Below are 17,280 nucleotides of genomic sequence, written 5' to 3' on the forward strand. Positions count from 1 at the left end.
AATAGAATGTCACAAAATTAATTAAATAGTAATTATTAATTTCTGTGTGGATGAACCAAAATTCTCTGCAATTTTCTATTATAAAAATGTCTTCAGTAGAAGAGTGTCTGCATTACAAATAAATGGAAGGAAAATTAAAACTTCTGTAAAATTAATTGCCCTTTGCAACTGTATAGATCACTTTGCATGTGAGGCAATCTGTCTCTGCCACCAACTGGAGTAAGACCACTGACTTCCAAGCAGATGCTTTTGACTTTCTCCACTCACAAAGAACAGTCTGCAGAGCCAGAGCCTGCTTTTTGCAGCATAAATGCAAACTCACTGTATGTGGATTGCACAGACTAGTGCCAGCCTTCCTATGCTCCAGGTGTGCACTGGGGCAAGTCCATAAAAGGCAGAGCAGCCAGCCAGTCCTGCAGACCTTGAAGTCTATGCAAAGATTTGGTTTTGTGCAGTTTGGGAGCTAAGTGGCTTAAGACAATTGTAACTGGGGACAATTTCTGAGGAAGGATTTGAGTTCAGCTACTACCCACATTGGCTTCCAAGGGCTCAGAGCAACCAAAAGGAAGAGACAGGTTAGCCTGCAGTTCCTGCTGCTTGGAAGTACTTATGTCTTACCTGCCACTGTCTCAAAAAAGCAGACATCAGAGAAGGCACCATTTCTCCATCTGGGACCCCTTTTCAAAGACCAGAATGAGGAATGACCCTGTTTTCCCACTCTTGCCTTGCACACAGCAGGGATCATACCCTTTAGACCAGACACACGGTTAGTGCTTCACTCTGTCATCTGTCATTAGGTTGGGGAATGGATGCTGTGATGCTCATCTCCCCAAATGCCCTCTGATGTGGCTATTTAGCCAACTCTCCGAGACAGACAAAGCAGGAGCATCATTCTCCAGCCCAGACATACTGGAGAGGTTAGCCATGTGCCTGCCAATGGAGGGGACACCAGAGTCAGAATGAGGTAAGCATGTGACAGAGCAGGACCACCCCAGCAGATGCCATTTTCTCCCCATCCCTCTAGCTCTGCACACGCTGACCTATTGCATGTCTTGCGTTTGCAGCAAGGCTCTCCCGAGCAGGGAGCTGTGAGCTGCTTAGCAACCCGGGAGCATTATAAATATTTAGCAGTAAGTATGGGGAGTGCAGAGAAGGAAGGGTAGAGGTAGTAGAAATCACAGAATCACAGTCTGGTTTGAGTTGGAAGGGACCTTAAAGACCATCTAGTTCCAACTCAGATCATACCCAGGGGCTTGTGGGTAGCTGCAGGCTATGGATGTGTGCCCAAGCAGCATTGCAGCTCTGCTCCTGGGCAACTCATCCTGCACCCTTTGTGCCCCAGGCAGTGTGGCTGCATGGCAGCAAACAGCACAGCAAGGCAGGGGTTACTGTGATGTGACCCCCCCCTTCAGAGCAGCAGGGCCCCCTGAAACCAGCTGTTGGGAACAAGCACCCTTGAGCCTTCCTTTACCAACACCTGCTCTCAGCTAGGGCATGGAAAAGCTGAGACCTTGTTTGGATACCAAGTTCTGACTAATTAGACAAAGGTGTGAAACTAATGCACATAAATTACAGTGTGAAATAATGCTGCTGTGGTCAGATGCCTCATTACCTCTGGCTGAGATTCCCTGCACAGGAGGAAACACATCTGAGTGCAGCTCCTGCCATTCCCCGAGCTCTGCCTTTCCCCAGGGTCCCTGCACACAGACGTACAGGGTAGAGTCAAGCATCAAAATCAAAGTCAGCAGAAGCCACAGATTAGGGGAGCCAAGGGTGGTCCCAAACCAAGATTGCTGGCCAGAAGCATGCCAAAAGGCCAGGCAGGAAGGGGGTATCTTCTGTCTGGTCAAATCTGGGGAAAAACAGGGGTGATGCAGCAACCAAGGCTCTCCAGGAAAGAGAGCAGAGATGGGAAAAAGGGGAGAGACTGGAGGGCAATGGGGCATGCACATGAGACCAAGAGGTATGCTGAGCATCTTCAAGGTGGTCAGATGCCTGTGATGGGCTTGGGATCAGCTGATGCTTAGCTGTTCCACAATCAGGGCTGGCTTCTTCACACCTCAACACAGAGCATAGTGAGTTCAGGCAGAGCCTGCCTGGAGCAGCATGGGGCACCTGTGGGAACTGTGGGGGCATTGCCACAGTTTTCTAGCTTTCTTGTTCTAACTTTTGGGTTTTAGAGCTCCTGCAAATCCACTGGGTCTGCTGAACCCTCAGGGAACTGCAGCTGTTCAGCCACTAGAGAAATGAGACTTTACTGCTTTTACTCCATATGCACTGTAAATCCCTTGTAGAAAAGGAAAGGGGGTAATAAAGGCACCCAGCTGCTTCCTATGGAATTCTCATTGTGTTGAGGGAATTCCTGGGTGATACAGAGCTACAGAAATGGATCTACAGTCCCACCCCACTACCATGGGTACAATTTCCTCTGAAGAAAGATTGTCTCAGGTATGCCAAGGTGCTGCTGCTGGGTTCTTGTTACAAGCACAGCCCTAAGCTCAGACGACCCAGATAATCAAGGCAAAAACTTTCTTCAGGTGTCCTTGCATACTGTGCAAGGACATCTCAGCCACAGTTGTGGCTTTTCACCAACAGGGTCAGCCACGTTTCAGCTTGCAAAAACTATGACTGGCTTAAAAATTAATTTCTGAGACAACTTTAGTTCTTTGCCTTGTAGGATTCTGAATATGTAAGCGTCTTGAGTTTAAAGTCAGTTTTTAGACTAGCAGGTGAAGAGAACCCTGATCTCATATTTAGTCAGATTACTTCAGAAGTTATTACTTCAGGAAGAAATGTAATATAAAACTCATGGAGAGCCTGGCATCTCTCCTGCGTGTTTCAAAGCTCTAGTATCCACTTGTATCTTCCAGTTGTGCTGGGGTAAATCATGAATATTTCAACCAATAAAATTAGACCAGCATGAGCATTACATTCTGGCACGAGCCTTTAAAATCCACCCACGGCTATTCCAGAGTTGCACTAAGGCAGAAACTGTACATTACTTGAATCTAGTGCAAGACTTCTGCCCACTCCATATGGTATCCTCATCTGCAGCAGAACACAGAAAAATGGCAAGTTTGTTTCTGGTCACAGCAAAAAGTGAATTGATCACAGTCCAGAATGCTCTGCAATGGATCACAAATTAGGAGTGAACAAATGAAAACTAATCCATAGGAGAGAATGCTGTGAAACAGTTGGACCACCTGATTTATGCTAAAGACTAAAGCCTCCACAAGGTTTCCAACATTCCTGGTTATGAGAAACAGTGGGGCATTTTTCCCATTTACAACAGCAAAGTTTCTCCCTAGCAGAATGTGACTTTGGTATGTCTTAAAAGAGACAGAGAAATCCTGCCCTATAATAGTTTTGCAAACATGTAGTGCTTATAAAAACCTGAGACTGACAGCATTGAAGAGCAGATCCTTCTGCTTATCTGACCAACACGTACTGCAGCGGCAACAGGAAAGCAAGCAGTTCTGCACAGCACTGCCCATGGGGCTTGGCTCAGCCATCTCTCTGAAGTGAGAGAATTTACTCATCAGCCCTGTACTCACTTTACTCATCAGCCCGTGATCTGTCAAAGAAACTGCTAACAAGTATCACAGAATCACAGGATCAGAGAATGTTAGGGGTTGGAAGAGTCCTCCAAAAATCATTGAGTCCAACCCCCCTGCCAGAGCAGGACCAAAAAAACTAGGGCAGATCACTCAGAAAGGCATCCAGACAGGTCTTGTCTCCAGAGGAGACTCCACAAGCTCCCTGGAGAGCCTGTTCCAATGCTCTGTCACTCTCACAGTAAAGAAGTTCTTTCTCATGTTGAGGTGGAACTTCTGTGCTCGAGTTTGAATCCATTGTCCCTTGTCCTATCACAGGGCACAAGTGAAAAGAGGCTGTCCCTGCAATACTATTGTTATTCTACTTCAGAAATCAGGACAACCCTTTTTTGTCTTGATGTACTCATAAAACATTGGGCAGTGGCAATGTTAGCCCCCCATCCAAAGTCCCCATTCTCTGGCATCTCCAGTGAGCTTGGGTCAAGTTGTAAAGCTGTTCAACAGCTCACTTCATACATACTATGCTGGAAACTGGTGCACAGCCAACACCCAGGCTTCAATACTGTTTGGAAGAATAACTGGTTTTCCTTGTACTAGCACTTGGTTTTCATAAAGCAGAGCTCTGCTTAGTTTAATAAATAGTGATACCTTTAAAAGAAGTCAAGAAAACCAACAAGAACTCAGAAAGATTGTGAACTCTCCATCTGTGGAGATACTCAGCACCCAGCCGGACACAGACCTAGGCAACCTGTTCTAGCTGACTCTGTTAGAAGAACAGTTTGGACTAGATGATCTCAAGCTGTCCCTTCAAACTTCAACCATTTTGTGATTCTATGAATTCATTTCTTGATGATTAAAAAATAGCATCTCCTGCAGAAAGACTGATTGCTCAGGGTATTTAAATTGTCATTAGTTGATCATCTGCAACCTCATTCCAAGGATGGGAGTAAACTCACCACTGGGAGATGATTAGGCATAGAGGCTAAGCAACATATGGGTACACAGGGCTTTAGTTAGAGGTGGCAAAAGACCCGGACAGTGGTGCTCAGCAGTAGATGCCAATCCTGTTGTTAATAATCAATATTCAGACAGTGGCAAAGATAATCAGGCTACAGCGGGACTGTCTTTTCCTTGCTTTTTCAAAAATTTGAATGTTGTCTTTTTCCAGCTGTCCTCAGTGACATTCCCAGGTCTTCCTGAAGATCATATTTGCTTTTGAATTGTCCTTCTCAGGATTTGACTGCTTTTGCAGTGCACAACTGATTTGACATCAGGGAATTTCATCAGAGACACAACTCTGTCACCACAGAACTTCTTCTCTTAATGTGTCCCCCACTCAAACACTTCTTTTTTACCCAGCTTTTCCACTAACTACCTCACTTTATTGTCTGAGTAATTACTGTTCTTGCAGCCATCTGCTGAGAATTAAGGCACCACTTAAGTACAAAAGCTTCTAATGTGTCAGGGAAAACAGAACAGATTAACAATCTCAGTGCACCTTGACCTGTCTGCCACCAGCCATGCCATGAATCTCCTCTTCAAAGTGATTAAGGTAGTCAGGTCACTGTTCTTCTTCCCCTCCCCACATGGAAAAGCATAGTTTTGTTACAATTAGTAAACATTTTGAACTAGATTGTGCTCACCCTTAGTGCTTCTCACAGGAGATGGCCGTGTGGAGGACGACACAGTCCTCGCTCTTTTGGGGAATGAGTGGTACAAAATGGGCTGGGAAAGAGTTGTGGGGCCATGGCGGAGTAGGAATAACCCCTGAACCACGGGACACACTCTTCCACAACAGAGCGGACCACAGCCCAGATCCCACTTTTTGCCCTCTTTAAACAAGGCTCTGTGTTTTCCCCTTGCAAACACCTGACTCATTTTGTCGAACAAAACCAACTTCCTGAACCTTGCTCCTGCTACTGAAACTAGACCTTGCAGTAAAGGGTCCATAAATCATACACTGATGCTGAATACCCTGGAAAATACATGAGTAATGAATTTTAAGACAGTTTAAATATGACCTGTCATTTTAATCAGTACAATGTTTTCTTCCACTTAATTACTATTTGAAGGTGAACTCAGAGCCTGTTTAAGGAAGTGCATATGTAGGCACTTATGGCACCTTCCTCTCAGGCTATGGGACACCTATGGACACAGTGGCTTGACAAAGTTAGAATAGTGAGTAAAAGGTACACCAGGTTAAACTAGTATCATCAGCCTACTTTCTCTGCTGACCTAGCAAGAGGCCTCTTTGAGAACAAACCCTGTGGTACACCTGAGAGCAGAGGTGTCCACCCTACCTAAAATCCAGCAGAGCCAAGGAGTCACACCCCTAGGCACAACGAGCTCATGGGCCATCTCAGACCACATGGATGTTCTGGAGAGACCGAGTACAGGTTTTTCGCAGGTTTGCAATCCATTCAAAACACCTCCTGTCATGTTGCATAGCTGGCACATCAGCTGGCATGGAGACCTGGGTGCTCAGCTTTGTTTTTCTGTTTGAGAGATGGCTCCAGTAACCCTAATTTTACACGGGGAGCCTCGGATTTATTTTTCCCTTCTATGTAAATATCTTACTCCCTCACAGACACTGTCACACAGTGAGCTGCAGAAAAAGGATTACATATTGCAGGTCCTTCTCTCCCCCATCTCAGTTCCTTATTTACCAAACAACTCTTGTTAATCTTCTTTACTGTGTTTGCTTCCCACTTCCCTCCAGTCTTACTTTCTTCAGTCTATTATTCCGGTGCTTGGAGATGTAGAAAAAAATGTAAAAGACAGCCACCTCCAGAGTGGATTAAAGTGAATTGAGCTCCACTGATTGCTGAATGAACACAGATTTATACCAGATGAAGATTTGTTCAAGCTGCTGGCATTCACAGTGCACTGTCCAAGTCCAGTCCACAAACCATGTAATACTGAAATCATCCAGCTTCCACCACCTTGTGCTAGTCTATGAATTGTCCCTGGACCTCCTGCTTTTACTTCTTGGTGACTGTCTTCCAGAGTAAGAGAAAGAATGGCTGAGTTTTAGAGACAGAGACATGGTAGAGAATTACCTGGAGGAATTCCAAATTTTGAACCAGTAATGTGTCTGCTCTTGCTATGTGTTACAGAAATGGCTGGTTGTCAGATCACTGTCCTTATCCATGAAATAAGCAGAAAAGTCTCACTGCTTATGGTGGGTCTGCCCCCTGGCCAGTAAGTGATTAAGCCTGCCCTAGAAATCAACAAACATCACAGACTGTGATTACTGCTGGCACTAAGTGCCAATCCTTAAACTTTTCCTAATGTGCCACTGAAAAGTTTCTTAAGAGGAAATTCACATTTTTTAAAAGAGGGAAGTCCCTCTGTCACCAAGACCAGAGAAAATAGCTGTTCCCCTGCTGCCAAACTGAGGGTGGAGTCACCATGTGTGTAACCATGCTGCAGCACGACGTGGTATTACCTGCAGTCTCCTCTGGTGCTTGATCTATGCAGTAGCACACACCTGCACCCAGTGTGCCAGTCCTGCAGCACCCAACACTGCAGACACCAGCATCACACACAGGAAATGTAGAGGCTGCTTTAAGAGCCTTCCAAGCATTGCCCTTTATGTATCTTCCAAAGAGTTAACCCGTCGAGCAGTTCTCTGAGTATTAAAGCTGACTGACACATTTTGGTATTGGTTCCCTCACATACCAGGGAGGTCAAATCTATCCACTGGAATGGATTTCAGCATTTTTTTTTAACATTTCATATTGGGAGAACCTGAGTATTTCCAGGGAAGAAATACAGTGATGGAGATAGCACCATGTTGGCTTGGTTCTGGTAGTTACTTTGTATACAAAGAAGCACCAATTCACTAGATTGTCTTTTATCACAAAAAGCCTTGGTGCCTAAAATTGGTGATACGCTACAGTTCTTGCTGTTACAAGGGAAAACAAACCAGTCCGGGATACACAGTTTTTATACAAATTTAATAAAAACACAGTTGAGTTACAATACTTGGAAGACAGTCACTCCCTCTCTTCCTGCTACAGAAAAGCAGACATGAGCGAGTTTGATTGGGTCTGACCTTTTGAAACCAGCAAATGAGATTTTAACTTATGTACAATAGGATTTTTCTTCCTTCTACTTCAAATTGGATTCTTATGAAAGTGAGGGATTAATACAACAGATCCAAGCTCTATGCAAATAAATCTTTGCCTGCATTTTCCTGTGAAAAGATTTAACTCTTGCTACACCCTACAACCAGATGATTGCTGTTATTTCATTCTTCGTTATCTCTTCAGTGCTTACACTGCTAATTGAGCTAAGCTGTATGGTTTAGGCTAAATAGGATACAGATATCATTGATGGTCGGACTGTAAAGTCCACTTCCTTTGGAAGACTAACAAGCAGAGAAATCAAGTTATTCCAGTTAGACTTTTGCAGTACTCTCCTGTAATGGAGATCCTGTATGGATTTGTCACGATATAAGCCTACTATAGTAGATATACAGGATGTCCTATAGATAGGACACAGGATATAGAGAGATGTATACATGGGATACATCTGTCCATGGGTAAAACTGGTATTGTCATCCAATCTGAACTCATGTTGGTATTTTTATTTTGGTTTACCTTTTTAGCTGATGGGCTGGTGACAATTTTTAAATGTTTTTCCTGTTATGCCAAAAAAAGATACAAGCCATCTGCTGCTATCAACCCGTTTTCATGCTTACTGGCACTTGCAGTTTTTATTGCACTCCCGTTCTCATCAGAGCGAGGGTTTCCAAATGCAAAGATGTGGATTTCCTTCCCCTGCTCCCTCAGGAAGAGGTAAAAAAATCCCTGCCTAAAAGTGCTGGAAGGTGACAGTCTCATGCAAGGTTTTAGGGACCATATGTTTGGATAATAATAATTCTCGCCACTTTCAGATTTACACTGTTCATCAGAAAGCAGGTGATGAATCTCAGTGACACCCCCAAGATGGAGGCAAATGCTTTGATACCTGTTTCAGAGGGAGGAGAGGGATTCGAGGATCAGTTTGCAATGGGCACTGTTAACAGTCCTGTGTTCAGCTGCCAATCTCCTGCTCCCCCCCACAGTAACCAGCCACCTGACAGCAGGGAACCCAGGCTGGGACACTCTGAAACTTGCAGACATGCCTGACACGATGCAAGAAGAAAAGGATGCTTTTCAGTGCTGAGACACAAGGCTATTCTCACGCAGAGCTAAGAAAGAGCCGGGACAGGCAGAGGTGGAGTCTTCAGGTGGGATTCTCGTTTCTACATCAAGACAATCCGCATGTGCCTTTCCTTGGACGAAGAGGGTTGTGCTGCATCAAGGTTACAACCCAACCTAGATGCAGCTGGAGGATGACCGGGTGCCACTCACATCTGAAGGGGATGTGTATATTATAAGTAAGCAGAAAACATTCTGCCTTGGAGGTAGGAGACAGATTTGTTGAAGGTGGAATAAGAGAGGTCCTGATTCCAGGAGATATGCAGGAATGAGTTTATCAGCAGATACCTTTTACAATGGATCAAGGAACCTGAACTACTGAGGAATGGTGCCAGGAATTTTAGAACATCCTTTAAAACTGAGCTGTTTTAGGAAGGACTTATTGATGAAAACAAATGCTCTAGTCACTCTGTAAAAATATAATTAATTAGATTTTCTCTTTTAGTTGTCCATCCCAATCTGAGCAGTTTCAGCTTAGCATTTCTCAGCAGTGTGAATGTCAACAATAAGACGATCTAAAAGAAAGATTCACTTTTTTTCCCTGAGCCTAATGCCTGTTCAAGTGGCTGACTTGTATGTTGATATTCACACTATTGACAAATAATGCTTTTTTTCATCAAGTATCTGATTTATTCTTCACAGACATGAAGCATAAGTCATTATATGAATTCCCAAAGCCTTTTTCAGGGACCCCTAAATTTGTCTGTTTGAATTTCTTTTCTGCACCTCCTGTTTATCATCAGCAGAGCAGATTAGAAGAGCAATACCTCACTAGGCACAAGTTGTCCTGGAGAGTTAGTGCTGCAGGTATATCTTCCAGCCTTGGCAGAAAATATTTACAGTTTGGCACAAGACAAACAAATACAACAGCTGGTTTTGAAACAAATACAACTTTCCACATGGAATTTGACTTATCCTCTATGAGCAGCCAATGTTATATGAGGAACTACAAGTAAGAAATTTTGCACTGTGTGACCAATCTAATTTGACTCCAGTTTCAGTCTTCCAGAGATGATTTTTAAGAAGTTCACTAGATAGAGTGAAAGCCTTCCAATGCCTCAAAACTAATAAGCATTAATTTTAGCTATAATAGAATAGCAAAGATGCTTATGTAAATTTAATAAGAAATTTGATACAGATTTCTGTCTTCTTGTTTGAATTCTCCCTTTTTGATGTTGCGGGATACACTGTCCTTCAAATCCTGCACAAATTTTTCAGACAACCGCGAAGCATGTGTAATGCTCCCCCATTCTGATATCCCTGCTGAGGCTCATAAAAAATCTTGCAGTTGCTTTGAATTAACATTTTTAATGAAAGGTATTTTATTTTCTTTCCCCCCTTAAAAAAAAGATAAAAAGAAAGAAAGAAAAAAAAAATCCCAAAGCTGAATAAACATAATTTATTCCCAACTGTGGTTCAGGTATCAATGCAGTACCTCATGAGACATAGGGAATTCAAAATATGAAATCTTATTTATGTGTAGAAATTCCCACTCTCCTACCTAGCTGAAGCAAATAGGGAGAGGGATGGAACTGGACATGCTAGTGAGGCCCCTGGGTGTAGAAGCCCACCATTTGTGGGGCAGTGTGCTAACATTTTTGAGAATCAGAAGGCCTACTACACCTCAAGAGTGAAAACTAAGTGCTCAACTCCCTCTGTGAAATGCTTACACCAATGCAGAAGCATGGGGAATAAGCAGGAAGAGCTTAGGTTGCAGGGCTATGATATAATTGCAGTTACTGAGACATGGTGGGACAGCCCCCATGACTGGAATGTAGTCATGGATGGCTAAGTACTCTTTAGGAAAGACAGACCAACATGGGGAGGCGGTGGAGTTGCTCTTTATGTGTGAGAGCAACTGGAATGCATTGAGCTCTACCCAGGGGTGGGGCAGGGAGGAAGAACATGTTGAAAGCTTGTGGGTAGGAATTAAGGGACATGCAAATGCCGACAAAACTGTTGTGGGTGTCTACTATAGACCACCAAACCAGGAAGAAGACACTGATGAGGCCTTCCGCAGCCAGCTGGAAGTAGCCTTTAGGTCACATGCCTTAGTGCTCATGGGTGATTTCAATCACCCTGATATTTGTTGGAAAACCCACACAGCCAGGCATACTCAGTCCAGAAGGCTCTTGCAGTGCATTGATGATAACTTCTTGATGCAGGTAGTGGAAGAACCAATGAGGAGAGGTGCACTGCTGGACCTTGTATTACCAAGTAAAGATGGTCTGGTTGGGGATGTTAAGGTTGGGGACAGTCTTGATGACAGTGATCATGAAGAAGCAGGGAAATAGGTAGGATTACCATCCTGTACTTCTGGAGGGCTAACTTCAACGATCTATGTGCAGGAATCCCGGGGGCTAAGACTCTAGAAGGTAGGAGGGCCTGAGAGAGTTGGTTAATTTTCAAATGTCACTTCCTCCAAGCTCAAGGTAGGTGCATTCCTTTGAGGAAAAAATCAGGTAGAGGAGGAAAGAGACCTGCATGGATGAGCAAGAACTTCCTGAAAATGTAATGTGGAAGAAAGAAGTTCACATTTCTGTGTGACCCGCCCTAGATTCTGTGGTGGTCCTGCTCTGGCAGGGGAATTAGACTCAATGATCTCCAGAGGTCCCTTCCAACCTCTACCATTCTGTGATTCTGTGAAATGCTTTCTAACTACTAATAGAGGCCTACACAAGCACATCTATTACAAAGACAGTGGTAGCGGAGCTGAAATCGTTCCTACACACTGTGCTGCACGTAGCCTTCACATAGGCTTTTAAAGTAAAAGAGACAGGCCTTGAAATGGATTCTGTAGATGATAATTTTGAAGCAGGAATCAATAAGAAGTAGAGTCTCCAAATAAAAACTGCAAAAATTACCCCAGAGTTTGGTTATGAGAGCTTGCATCAATGTGAAATGCTAGTTAGTGATGGGACTGGACCAAAAATATCACACCCCACATGCAAATTTTGAATACCACCAGAACTGGATAGGATGGTGTTTCCTGCCTCTACACTTGGCCAAACTAAAGCTTTTGGAATTCCCCAATAACCTGCAGCAATTTGACTTTGGGGAGTTCATATTAATCTGAACATTGTGGCCCTGTCCCATGTCTACTCTTTCACGCCCATGACTGTGCATTAAACTTCATCCCTTGTACCAGGAGGATACGACACCTACAGCGACTTTCCAGTGAAAACACACATTGACTACAGGATGCATTTTGCCTTTAGGATGCATTTTAACAAAACATGGTGTCAGCCAAGTCATGGGTCAGCCTTTGTGGGGCTGCATTGCCCTAAGCACAGGAAAAGCATCTGGAGTCTTACCTTTTTATGGCTTTGTAGCAAATGATGACAACTATGAAGAGGAACACTAGTGTGGCACAGCATACTGCAATGATAATAACCAGGCCTGGCCACCAGGTCTCTTCAGTGGGACAAAAGGTAGACTTGGGAGCTGTAAAAAGAGTATGGAAAAATGAGTTCTCCCAAACAACCAGTGTATAATCAGAAACACTTCAGTCACCTGTACAACAGAACTATGCCAGGGCCACAGATACATGCAAAGATATCATTTCACATTTTTGACCCATTTATTTTCCAAGCAACATACTCTTCTGTTCGGTACTGGATATTTCTTGTCGTGGTCCCCAGATGACCAAGTCCCCTGTGTCAGTGCTGTCCACATGCTCAGTAAGAAGGAAACAGACTCAGCTCTGCTACCCATGGGAAACCTCTCCTCTCTCTGCATTTGCCATCTTCTGCTGCATCTGATTTACATTTAGAGAGAGATGTTATGCTGATAAGGGAAGGCTTTCAAATCCCATTAGGGGAGGTTTATCAGGGAGTCACAGCAGTGCCTCCCAATCAGTACTGCAGCTATTATCATTGTAACCTTGGAGCCAGGAAGGGGGGATTCGTTTTAAAAAAACAGGAATTTAATTACATTTATTAACTGCTTTTAGAGGATGATAGTTGACAAGTTTCTTTCCTGTCATGCTGTCTTTGAATTGTAACTCAAATAGTTGAGAAATGTTAACATTAAGAAATTATAACTTGTGAAAATAATAGCAATCAGTTACATTTTTCTTATTCAATTTGTGGCTAGAATTGTCTGTGCAAGTACCACTCAAAACGAAGCAATATTTTGCGTCAGAAGGACCATATTCCTTTTCTGTTTCTTTGAGGGGACACCTGTCTCCTGAAGGACAGTGAACAACCATGGGCATTGCCATCTTCTTCTTCAAAGGCAGGATCAGCCAAACTAGTTGTAAAGCAAAATGAGATGGTGAGACTGGGTTGGTCTTTGGCACAACACAAGACTGACAAATGGAAGATTGAATAGTGAATATGACTCCTGACACCCTATATGTAGGTATTAATGACAGGAAAACAAGAATTGCTGATGTGGAGGCAACCCCTAATCCACCTGGCTTAGTTCTGTTCCCACTGGTTCAGGCGCTCAAGAAAGAAGCATGAGAAATCACACTGGAAGCTATCAAACCCTGTTTCTTAGTGGCTGGTGTGTTTATACAGGTTTAAAAATTCTTTTCTATTTCTATCTCTTATTGCAGGGCTAACTAATCTTGTTTCCCTTAGAAATGTCCAATCTTTTTCCAATAAGCTCCTAGTTGCATGCTTTTTCTGCCTTTCTCAGTATGCATTCACACAGCCCTCGTTACTGCAGCATTTCTCTGTCCTTAATGCATTTCTCCTCACAATTATCCTCTGAGAAAGCGCAGAACTGTTTTTCATCCCTTTGTGCTGATGGGAAGCCCAAGCCTGGCCCACATGGATGCCTCTGTGTGCAGCTGCAGAAGTCAGCCCAGTGGGAAACTTCTCAAAGAGCAAGGTGCCTGGGAGGCCCATGTGCTTCTTGGTGCTTGTTGGTGAGTCCCACACTGAGCTCTTGATGCTAGGGAGGTGTTGATGTCTCTGCTCCCTTGGGCTGGGGCTCACAGCTCTGCTCCCTCGGGGAGCTCAGGGCTGGGGAGACTTGCCCTCCTGTGCCTGGGTAACAGACCCCAGCTCATCACCTGCAAAACCAGGCTGCACCTGGGAGGGGCTGAGCCCACATGTGTCATGCCTTCAGAGACCATAAAGTATCCTGGAGTGAGGAGACCTGCAGCACTCTCTTGCAACTGTGCCCCTTTGCATGGAATAGTGAGGCATTTCTTCTGCACCCTGTGGAACAGGGAAGCTCCCAAAACCTGCTCTAACACTGACATTATTATAGGAAACACAAAGCAGAAGATGTCCCACACTACCTATAACAATGACAATGTCCACTTGTTTCATTGCTTTGCAAAACCTTTGATAAAATGCAAGAAAATGCTCCAATTCTCATGGTTGCCCCCTTCTCAGTACCAACTCTTTCAAATCCAGTATAAGTCCCCCAAAGCTGAATGCTTTTAGAACTGCATCAGAATCCTTCTTTTCAGAATCATTTCCCTTGTCACATAAAGAAACAAGCCACATACTGCTGGCATTTGCAGTGGTGTACCTGGGGAGTGGAGGATATCTCTGGGCACAGGGATTCCCTTCATGATCACTGTGGGGTACTGAGACCTGAGGGCTGGCTCCCCTGGCCATGGTGTCTGCTCCCTTGGCTCCATCATCAGTCACACACAAGTGGTTTCATGTGCTCAGAGCATGATTGCCTCCTGGTTTGACTCATTCCTGGCTGCTCTTCACAGGTCTCAAAATCAGCTGAATGGAGAAAGTGATTCTCACAGCGCAAAGCAACTCAAATAAAATGTGCTTTTTCTCCTAAGCCCTGAAGTGTCTTTCTGCACGTTGAACACACCATTGGGTAGAAAGTCGTAGGAAAGTAATGACATTTGAAAGAAGATAAGCAGGGCGAGCTAAGCAAGCACAGCCTGTCATCCTGACAGAAATCCTGCCAAAATAATGAAGACTTCATTCAATTAATAAAATATTCAAATAAAAAATTGATGTTAAGCAGCATAGGTTTAGGAAAGCACACCTTGACTAACTAGGCATTTTTTGAGGAGATTATTAGTTTGGTAAATAGATGTATGAGTGCTGCTGTGATAACTTTAGGCTTTGATATGACATTTGACTTAAGTCCACATGATGTTATGAAACTACAAAAGCTACACAGTAAGTGTGGCACACATAAATTGAGTTAGAAGCCACAGAGCTGTTGTGTCTCCAAATCTAGCTATAAATGAAAAGTCACTGCTGAGATAATGTGTTTTTTAACAGTGACTCCTCTCCTTACCCCCCAAAATAGGGTGATACTGGTAGAGTTTGCAAATGACTCAGGAACGTACTCCACTACAAGTGGAAACTACACATATTTAGATTACAAATAGGGTAATTATTATAATTAAGGGTAATTATCCATTACGATAGTCTATCAGATCTTATGGAGTAGTTCACTGAAAAATTGTCTTTAAGGTAGACTTTTTATTTTTCCTAAATGAAGTTGAAATTCTGCTAATTATATTGGACTCAGAATAAAAATTAATTAAGTAAAGAAAATGCTGTGTCTCTGGAAAGTCCACATGAAAGTCCACATGAGCACACCACCTCTTTTTCTCTTGGTCTTAAAATTTATGAAGTATAAATGTTGGTTAGGTTCACTCTTAGAGGGCCAAAATCTTCTCCTATTCCCAAAAGCATCAGGCATAAATAAATAAAATGAATAAACAGACCCATTTCGGACCTACAGTGCGAGGCTGGATTCAACTTATTGAAAATATTCATGAAAAAGTACTTTTATAGGAAAGGCATCCTGCAAACTATTTTATCAACATAAAAATCTCACACACTTGCTTTCTTTGACTAAATTTGTTTTGAAGGCTCAGCATAAAGACACAGCTCCAGTTCTAATGTTAGCAGGTATCTGTACACACATGGCTCTAGCCAGAAATGTGCATACCAGGAAAGATCATCTCAGCCACAAGGGGTTTCCCTCAATGTCCAGGCACAAAAATAGAGGTTGTGTCACTAGAAAGGAAGTTTCCATAAATCACAAAGAAGTCTCTGATTTCATTTTAGCAATTCTCAGAGTGGTTCACTCTCAAAAGTGGTTCCTCTCAAAATTGCCCTCAGCTACTAAAAACAAAAAACAGTGATGCAGCTGTTTTAATTTTCTAGATTAAGCATAAAATGGTTTTGTGTATGTTATGAAAGTGACACATACTTGTACTGCCTGTGACAGAATATAGAAACAGGACTTGGAATCCTTGGATACGCCCTCAGGTTATCTTTAGTGGCCACAGCTTTATAAAGCTCAGATTTTTGAGTTCTAGTACTCCTGTAATTTACTTGGATTACAGTTATTATTTCCATGGCAGTACGGGTTGTAGGTTAATTGCTCTCCAGAGAGGAATGCTAGGGCATTAAGAAAGGAACACCACCAAGCCTGTTGGGAGAGAGTAAGTGCTCCAGCGTGGGGGTGACACTGGGCTGAGCTGGTGCCTCTGCCAGACCTTGGCAGTGATGCTGAGCCAGGCAGCCTGCATCAGGGCATCCCTTTCCACAGGCTCCCACCCATCAGCCAGCCCAACAGAGCAAAGCAAAGCAAAAGAAAAGAAAACAAAGCAAAATGAAACAAGCCCAAACCAAACTAAACACGAGGCTGAGATGAAAAATGGCTGAGGGAGGCAGTGACCTGTGCTCCCATGTGCAGTCCCAGGGGAGGTGTCTCTGACTGAGGCCTGAGTGTGTCCACCTGCTTACAGGCTCAGTCCCAAGCAGCTGGTGAGTGTGTGCTGATGTGATGTGGAAGGGTGACAGTGACCCCCCCACAACCCTCTACAACAGCAGTAACTTCGTGCCTAAAAAAGGAAGAGAGCTTTCAAGATAAAACAAAACTGATTATTGTTTTGCCTCTTGCTTTTATTCCTGTTCTTGCAGAAAGGTCAGAGTGCCTGCATGTCCATCTTCATGAGACATCTGCCTGATTTTAATATTGTATACTCACAACACGCTAAACCCTACCATCTCCATGCCTGCAGCACTCCTCTTGCTATTGTAGGGCTCCCTGAAAAGGCCATGCACTTTTAATTAGCAAGCTAGGAAGCAAGATTTGATTTTATTTTGAAAGCTGCCTCATATTCCAAGGGCCTCAAGTGTTTTCTCAGTCTTGGTTGGAACTTAAAAGGAATTGGAGATGCAGACAATGTGTTTCTAGCAACCCCTATGTATGTCACATATCTTAGAGACCTGTTGATCTGCTGGCTAAGGCAGGGTTTGGGGTTCTAGACTCATCTTCACTCTTACTTGCCTTATTATGTTGATATATTCATATAATCTGTATGTTGGCATCTCCATTTGGAAGACAGTTAAAAGCCACTGGTTCTAGTAGTCATTCTCACATTGGGATGCAGGAACAAGCCCAGATAATGTGGAGAGGTGTAGATGTGATTTCAGACTATCAAGGTATATAAAAAGAATCCCAGGGCACTCCACACCCACTTAAATATGGAGAGGGATTTTGAATCTCTTGCAGTTCGGGTCTCTTTACATCAAGGTGCCTCATCCATTGTCCTGTGTAATAGA

General features: G+C 43.5%; 1 protein-coding gene across 2 annotated transcripts in view; it reads right to left on the reverse strand.

Moving 5' to 3' along the window:
* Window positions 1-17,280, reverse strand: part of PRIMA1 (proline rich membrane anchor 1) — a 56,618-nt gene that overhangs the window by 15,186 nt on the left and 24,152 nt on the right. For both annotated transcript variants that reach the window (XM_051621979.1, XM_051621980.1), the window contains exon 3: window positions 12,076-12,205. In XM_051621979.1, the coding sequence (XP_051477939.1) occupies window positions 12,076-12,205 (130 nt within the window). The remainder of the gene's footprint in view (window positions 1-12,075; window positions 12,206-17,280) is intronic.

The sequence above is a fragment of the Apus apus genome, chromosome 5, assembly GCF_020740795.1.
Source record: "Apus apus isolate bApuApu2 chromosome 5, bApuApu2.pri.cur, whole genome shotgun sequence".
Classification (NCBI taxonomy): domain Eukaryota; kingdom Metazoa; phylum Chordata; class Aves; order Apodiformes; family Apodidae; genus Apus; species Apus apus.